At 55.9% G+C, this 8,398-nt stretch overlaps 1 protein-coding gene across 2 annotated transcripts in view; it reads right to left on the bottom strand.

Annotated features, from left to right (window-relative positions):
- Window positions 1-250: 250 nt before the first annotated feature.
- The window catches only part of LYRM4 (LYR motif containing 4), a 103,445-nt gene continuing 95,297 nt past the window's right edge, over window positions 251-8,398 (bottom strand). The window contains exons 3-4 of one of the 2 annotated variants that reach the window (XM_040984030.1): window positions 564-671; window positions 251-526 (exon numbers count right to left, since the gene is read on the bottom strand). In XM_040984030.1, coding sequence (XP_040839964.1) covers window positions 603-671 — 69 coding nt within the window. In that variant the 3' untranslated portion in view covers window positions 251-526; window positions 564-602. Of the gene's footprint in view, window positions 672-8,398 lie in introns of both variants that reach the window. The other variant, XM_040984029.1, reaches the window with a different exon arrangement.

The following is an 8,398-nucleotide window of genomic DNA, read 5'->3' as shown; positions in this document are numbered from 1 at the left end:
GGGGTTCCCAAGGAGAAAGGCCAGGGGTGCCTGTCTTTGGGATCTTTCTCATACTCTAAGGGTCACCTTGGGAGAGCCTGATGAAGCCCCGGGAGGACGTGCCGAGTTTCCCCGGTGATTTCAGCTGCAGTGTGCTTGGGGCTCCCCCAGGGAGCAGCAAGGCACCCCCTTCCCTCTGGGGGTGCACTCACACACTGGCCCCTGTCACGACACTCTATCCCTCCCAGCCCTATCCTATTCTCCCGCGGTCTCACAGGACATGAAAAAGGCCTTTATTGTCATGGGGATTTTTTTTTCTGGTGTAAAAGGCTTCGGGAGACAACCCTGTTTATTCTGTGCGTGAGTTCCGGCTCCTCCTGCCAACCTCTGGGCTGAGCGGGACAGCCCTCCTCTCTCACGCAGGCAGCGGCACAACGAACCTGTGACTCAGTTTATCCGTCGCTATGGGGCAGCTGCAGCGTGAGAGGCTGTGTGGGGTGGTGTTGGGAGCCCCCATACTGGGCGCAGAATGGAAGCTGCAGGTGGGCGTGGCTGCGGCGGGCGGGCGTGGGTGCTGTACGTGGGCGTGGCTGCTGCAGGTGGGCATGGCTGCCACTGGCTCTCTAGGTCCTGGGCTTCTCTTGGTTCTCGATGACCAGCTTGTCTGTTGAATACAGCTGACCAATGTGGACCTAAAGGCAAAGAGAAGGCACAGATCAAGAACAATGGACTCCCATCAGCGGTGAGAGAACACTGCTTGTGAGACAGAGAGAGAATCTTCTACCTGCTACTAAACTCCATAAATCGCTGCAATGGTTAGGGCTGGGCCAGGCCAGAGTTCTGGGCCCGAGAACTTGGCCATCCTTGGCTGCTTTCCCAGGTGCTTCAATAGGGAGAGGAAGTGGAGAGCTGAACTGGTGCTCGTATGAGATGTGGGTGTGACACATAGTGGCTTAACCAGCTGTGTTCACCGCAACGCTGGCCCTGAAAGAGCATTTCTACCAATGAAGCCCAGTTGGCATATGATGTCCTTCCTGGAGAAACTCAGCTGTAAGAAGGTGACTCATCAGTGTGCCTTCGCTAGGTCCCTGGCACCGGCCAGCTCCTGCTTCTTCTACTGGGAGAAGTTACTCGGCCCAGCCTCCTCTCTGAAATAGCACTGAGCCACAGGGCTTGTCTGGCCTGAGCTGGGTCAGACTTTCTAGCAGGTCCTCGCCTGCTGCTGGAAGTGAAGCTGTGCAGGTGTGTGCACAGCAGTCCCCACCCCCCACCAGCAGGGCTGGCTTCCTGTGTGCACAGCTCCCCCCAGCAGGGCTGGCTCCCACACAGGTGTGTGCACAGCCCTGCCCCCCAGCAGGACTGGCTTCCTGTGTGCACAGCCCCCCACAGCAGGGCTGGCTCCCACACAGGTGTGTGCACCCACCCCCCACCAGCAGGGCTGGCTCCCACACAGGTGTGTGCACAGCAGCCCCCATCGCCAGGCTTGTGGCGTCAGCAGAAGCGTGTTTGGTCTGTGCCAGGGCAGAGGAGGCCTGCATTAGGGACAGTGTCAGCCTGGCCATCTGCTCCTGGGGAGGACAACGACGCCTGTCCATGTCGATGCGCCCGCTGTGTGTCGAGGCAGAGATGCACAGACCATGTTCCCAGCCACTGTTTTCCCTTCAGATGCTCTCACGGCTGAAGCATGGAGCTGGTCTCTGCAGTGGGTCCTTCACCCTCCTGGGTGACAGGAAGCCACCACGTGCTAGCACCTTCTGGAGCCAGTGATGCACCCAATGAGGAAGGTGGGTGTCGCAACAGCAGGTTAAGCCCAGTGTCCTGATCTTTACTCTCTCTCAAGATTTATTTATTTGTTTAAAAGGCAGAGTTACAGAGGCAAAGTGCACAATCTTTCATTCACAGGTGGTTCACTCCCCAAATGGCTGCGACAGTCAGAAGCCAGGGGCCTGGGGCTCCAGCACTCTCCATGGGGGCAGGGGTACACCAGGAGAGAGCTGGTTCAGCTGGTACATAAACTGGTGTTCACATGGGATGCCAGCACTGAGGGTGACAGGTCACCACACTGCTGACTAGTCTTTGGGGCCCTCTGCGATAACTGCTCCTTCAGCGGCCTGGAGTTCTAGCCCAAATCTCCCCAAGCTCCCCCTCCTGCCCTACAGCTCTGTGCTGAAAGGGGTTACCAAGGGCCATGTGACAAGGTGGGACCTATCCCCCAGTGACCTCCAGAGTGGGCCACTGGGGGCTTGTGCCCCAGCAGCGTGTCTTGGGGCAGACCCCCCGGGGCTGTGTGCACCGACAGTGCCCGGACAAAGTGGAGGCAGGCCCAGAGCAGCCACATCACCTAAGTGGTGACTGAGGGGTATGAGCTGATCTTGTAGCTATTTAAAATAAAGCGGTAACTCTTTTTTTTTTTTTTCCAGCTTGATTTCAGGCTGAGTGGGCAGTCCAGAGAGCTCCCCCCTCTGCTGCTTTATGGATCGAATGCTTGCAACTGCATTAGCTGCTTCATTCACAGAAAGTGGGAGGACTGCGTGTGGCTGGCACTGGTCCTAATGGGGTCCTCATGGGGCAGGCGGGCCCAGGGCAGGATGCCTGCTCCTCCACACAAGGGGCCTGCTCCAGCTCCTGGGCTCTGGTCCTGGTTTTGTGCTGGTGTGGACCCTGGGAGGGAGGCCTGGCTTCTGTTGACCTTAGCTGACCTCCCAGGGGTCAGTTGTGCCTTCCGTGGTTTCAGGCTCTCCCCCTCTCATCTACAGGCGAGGTTAATGCTGCTTGTCCATGGGCGCTCCTTGGCTGGTGGAGGTGAGAAGCCGCGTGGAGCGCCAGGCCAGCTGGGGACCTCACTGTACAGGGGAGGTTGGGATTCCGGTACTTGCTGTGTCTGCTGGTTTCCTACCTTCAACTTCATCCTGTGCATACACAGGCACTCCTAAACAAAGGCAAGCTTACTGTGGGGCAGCAGGTGAAATCACCCCTTTTGGCCATCTTCAGAAAGTTCATGAGAATGCGAATTATGAAAAAAGAAAAAACTAAGTGTGGATGTCACTTTTCCCTCCCTTGACTTTCAAATCAACGTTTTCATCCCACTTTCTATGAGGCGCTTTGAAACACCCATGGAGCAACTCCCTGCCTGACACAAGGTGACGGGGCGGGCGGGCCCAGGGGAGGATGCCTGCTTCTCCACGCGAGGGGCCTGCTCCAGCTCCTGGGCTCTGGCCCTGGTTTTGCGCTGTTGTGGACCCTGGGAGGGAGGGCTGGCTTCGGTTGACCTCAGCTGATTCCTGGCCCTCAGCTTTGGCCGAGTCTCTGCAGGGAACCAGTGGCCGGGAATGCTCCCTGTCTAAATAAATGACCAGTGTATCTTATGAAAAAGAATCACTACAGTGAGGGGTGCCTGCCCTTCTCTCCCCCTCCCACCTACCAGCCACCTGTGGGAATCTCAGCCTCCAAACCCTGGGGCCTGCTCACGGCCGCTCCCGACCTGTTCCCCACGCTCCCGACCCTGCAGGCCCCACGTGCGCCCCCTGCTCCTCTCCCCGGCCCCTCCACCTTGTCCCTCCATCCTGCCCCCATGGCAGGAGATGTTTCCCTGTGTGCTGTCTCCACCCCTACTCCCGTTCCCACCCTGCTGGAATAAAGGCCTCCCAAGCACCTAGCTGCGGCTGGGGTTTGGGCTAGTGGGACACTGTGAGAAGAGGACTTGGCTGTGAATTAGCTGTGCGTAAGAACACTGAGTGTGAAACCTAACAGCTATGTCATGATTGGGGCAGGGTGTTTCCATAACTGTACTTGGATCAGACATGAATGTTCAGGTGGTCAGCTTACTTGGGAGCCTGTTTCATATTTCATTGCTTTTGGGGGGCTGTTAGGAGGGCCCACAGACCACACACACTCCGAGTGTTTAACTTGAGTTTGCCACCCCGGTTTCAAGGCAGTGGCAGTGGAATGGACATGAGGTGACAGTGTAAGGCAAACCTCTTCGACGTGGCTCTTCTGACCACTTTGAGTGCATCGCCTGGTGAGGACCGGGCAGCTGGGGTGCCGAGGGAACTGACACGCTGGGCAGGGGCAGTGCCAGCTGGGCGTCTGCCAGCCCACAGCCCTGTGACTGCAGGCTTTGTCTGTGGCTCCAGGAGCCATCTGGGACGCCTCTGTGGGGCAGACCGATGGTTTCAGAGTTTTAGCTCAAGGTCAAGGCAAAGAGGGAAGAGCCCAGCTAGAGTGCAGGCGACAGACAATTCAGGAGATGCCAGAAGGGGTAGAGGGGACTGGACAGACAAACCCAAGGCCGAGGCCAGCCTGCAGACACGGAGAGAGTCACTGCCTGACCTCACACCAGCTGAACGGAAGTGCAGGGAAGCCGGTCGGTCAAGGAGGGAAGGTCAGAACCATGCATCTTTGGCTCTCTTTCTCCATGGCCTCCCCCCGCCCTCCCCCAATCCTGTCCGTCTGAGTGTCTCCCAGCCACTGCCAGATTCTTTAGGATTTACGCGCAGCAGGTAAACCTGCAGCACAACTCGGAGCCTGCGGTACTCGGGTTGGATGAACCGCCCCACGGAGAGGTGGTCTGCCCAGGCTCTGTTCCGCCTCTTGGCTGCCTGGTGCGTGCCAGGGAGGGGCAGGGGCGATGCCCCACGCTGTCCCTCTTCGTGGCCTTTCCACCTGGAACAGGATAGGCAGGGCTCACCTGGGAACCCCTGGCTACGCACAGGGGACTCAAAGGAAGCTCCTGAGGTCCCCACGGTGGAGACACCTCATTCATTGCCGGTTTTTCCACCTCTTCATCTCTGCCTTCAGGCCATTTGAACTGTACTTTGCAAGAGGATTTCCAACACCTGCACAACACCCCTATATGGATGCATCAAAATCTATCATTCTTATATGACAAACAATTAGATCATTCCCACTTCAAGGCCAAGGTTATCCACTATTAAAATATGACAGTTTCAGGCCCTGTGTGGTAGCCTAGCAGCCAAAGTCCTTGCCTTGCACATGCTGGGATCCCATATAGGTGCTGGTTCTAAACCCAACGGCCCCACTTCCCATCCAGCTCCCTGCTTGTGGCCTGGGAAAGCAGTCAACGACCCAAAGCCTTGAGACCCTGCACCACTGTGGGAGACCCAGAAGAGGCTCTGGCTCCTGGCTCCAGATTGGAGCAGCTCTGGCTATTGCGGCCGCTCTCCCATCACACACACCTGCCCTCCCTAGCCCGTGAGTCAGTACTGGGCTGGCCGTGTTCTCAACTGACAGGCAGTGCCGGAGGAGCGTGGAGGCAGTGTATGAAAAGGGTCCTGAATGGCAAGCATGCCCTGGCCCGCTCAGTCACTAAGCCTCTTGATGGAGTTCTGTACAACTCAGAGCAAAACCAGGAAGCCCCCAGGGTGACGACAGAGACGGGCCATTGGAGACCACCTCCGCCCCTCACGCGCAGCTTGTCAGGTCACCGAGACCCACACGGCAAGCTACACTAGGTAACTAGCTCCGGAGTGATGCAACTGCCAGGGCAGCACCTTGGGGACAGAGCGAGCTGCTGAGAGCACGTCTGCCACCTGTTCCGGGTTTATCTTTGACAACCAGCTGCCTCACGCTGTATGAACCCCCACAGACACATCCTCCCAAGGTCAGCTGGAGCAGCTGTGATCTAATATGTACTTTAAACAAATGCTGCTGAGAAGGCAAGCTCAGTGCCCGCAGTGCAGGAGGCGCACGCTCCACCAACCGGCCCACCAGTGCCCGCAGCCTGCCGGTCCACCTGGACCTCCCCTGGCGCTCCCTGGTGCCTTTTTCTGGCAGTGCCTGACAGGCGGCCCTGCTTGGTCAGGCAGTCACACAGCATGGTCGCCCACGCTGCTGTGCTTGGTTCAATGAGATCGTAGTTCTCTGGACTTCCAGACCTGGGGATGGCGTTACTGGAGAGTTCATCTGTTACTGTAAGAGATCCACAATTCCCAGGGCCACTGAACGCAGCAGAGCCCAAGTCAAGGCTACAGCGCCAAGGAAGGGCAGGTACCACTGAGGGAGACGGGAGGAGGAGGAGCCCAGGGAAGGGGCACCCCACTGAGAGGGACCGGGAGGAGGAGCCCAGGGAAGGGGCACCCCACTGAGGGAGACCGGGAGGAGGAGCCCAGGGAAGGGGCACCCCACTGAGGGAGACCGGGAGGAGGAGCCCAGGGAAGGGGCACACACCACTGAGGGAGACCGGGAGGAGGAGCCCAGGGGAGGGGCAGGTACCACTGAGGGAGACGGGAGGAGGAGCCCAGGGAAGGGGCACACACCACTGAGGGAGACGGGAGGAGGAGCCCAGGGAAGGGGCACACACCACTGAGGGAGACTGGGAGGAGGAGCCCAGGGAAGGGGCAGGCACCACTGAGGGAGACCGGGAGGAGGAGCCCAGGAAAGGGGCACAAACCACTGAGGGAGACTGGGAGGAGGAGCCCAGGGAAGGGGCACACACCACTGAGGGAGACTGGGAGGAGGAGGAGCCAGAAGCTGCACCTGGAGGAAGGAGCAAAGGGCTGTGCACTGTGCCCAGCCCAGTACATTGCCACCCGCAATGCCAGCAGTGCAGCAGCACTGGTTCCAGTCCCACCGGATCCAGCTCCCTGTGAGTAGGGGGACAGTGGAGGATGGCCCATGTGACTTGGCCCCTGCACCCCCTGGGTGGCCAGTCCCAATCACCGTGGCCACTGGGGAAGTGAGCCAGTTTCTAGGGCTCTGTGAGAAACAGAATGCCTTGTCCCAGCCACCTTTCCCCATACTGCCCCTCCCACTCTCATCAGAGGTTCATAGGGTGTACATCCCTCTCAATTATGGAAACAATATTAAAACAAAAGTAAAATATTTTTTAAAAATGCCATATTTTAGTATTTTATATGCTGCAAGTTGAGGCGATAATATTTTAATATCAGGGTATCTCAAAATTTTGTATGGAAAATGTAATTAAAGGTATGACAGGATTTTTAAAGTGCAAAGTACTTCCTGGTTAAAAAGATGTTTTTCCATAATAGACATACAATATGTATTGTGCAAACACTCTGCATGTATTTCAAATTATTTTCTGTGCCAAAAGAAACATGCTTTCAATTCCATTTGCCACGAATTTTTGTTAGTGTCTTGTGCCCTAAGTTGAAGAGAATAATTATAATTAATTTTGTCTCTTTTTTTCTTCAAATATATTTATGAGACATACTAAGTTTTCACCTATGACTTGGATTCATAATTTGCATTCTATTTCAAGTAATCTATATTAAATTTTGTTTTTATTTTTAGTGAGTTTTAAAAGAATGTAGTACAAAGTACATTATGTATTTAAAAATATTTATTTTTATCGGAAAGGCAGTTACAGAGAGAAGGAGAGACAGCGAGATCATCCATCTGCTGACTCACTTCCCAAACAGCTATAATGGCTGGAGCTGAGCCAATCAGAAGCTAGGAGCCAGGAGCTTCTTCCGGGTCTCCCACGTGGGTGGGTGCAGGGTGCCAAGGTTATGGGCCATCCTTCGCTGCTTTCCCAGGCCACCAGCAGGGAGCTGGATGGGAAGTGGAGCAGTTAGGACATGAACTGGTGGCCATATGGGATGCTGGCACTTGAAGATACAGGATTAGCCTGCTGAGCCTCTGCACTGGTCCCATGTAATTTTTTAACCTACCATTTTAACCTTTGCTTTCAATGTTGAAATAAACAGACGTAAGTAGAGGGTGGTGGGCTTTTAGTCTTGTAGCTGGTAAAAACAACGTGCTCTGGAGCTGGGGTGGTGGCAAAAGGCTGATCCTCCACCTGCCACATGGGAGCTGACTTGTACCCTGGCTAGCCCATTTCCCATCTAGCTGTCCACTTACAGTGGAGGATGGTCTAAGCTGTCGGGCCCCTGTACCCATGTGGGAGACCTGGAACCAGCTATTGGTTCCTGGCTTCAGCTCAGCTGCATTTGGGGAGTGAACCAGTGGATGGAAGATCTCCCTTTCTCTGTCTCTCCTCTTCCCTGGCTCCTGAGCTCCTGCCGTCCACATGGAGGCAATGGAGAGGGCTCGGGTCCCAGGTTCCTGCCATCTACATGGGACCCAGACTGGGTTTCCAGCTCCCAGTTTTGGCCTCAGCTGGGGGCTGCTAGACCAGAGGACGGGAGATGACTGACTCTCCCCAAATGTGTGAGCGTGTGAACACACACACATTTACAGGAAGCAAGCACAGTAGGACCTACACCTGCTGCCCCATGATGACACCGTGTAGAACCAGCCTACGGAGACCATGAAAGTGAGTCACCCACACATTAAGATGTATGGCACCAACAGCCCTGCAGGCGGGAGGTGATCACACTGTGCTTCTCTGGGTGTTGCCAAGTTCTAGAACATTCCCGGGCACACTGCTGAAACCTTCCTTGGATCTCCACTTCCTTTCCGTGATTCAAAGAGCAATGGT

Source organism: Ochotona curzoniae, unplaced genomic scaffold (assembly GCF_017591425.1).
Source record: "Ochotona curzoniae isolate NIBS_2020 unplaced genomic scaffold, NIBS_Ocur_1.0 contig_4064, whole genome shotgun sequence".
In the NCBI taxonomy this organism is placed as follows: domain Eukaryota; kingdom Metazoa; phylum Chordata; class Mammalia; order Lagomorpha; family Ochotonidae; genus Ochotona; species Ochotona curzoniae.
Note: the sequence above shows the minus strand (reverse complement) of the source record. Positions and strands in the feature narration are given on the sequence as shown.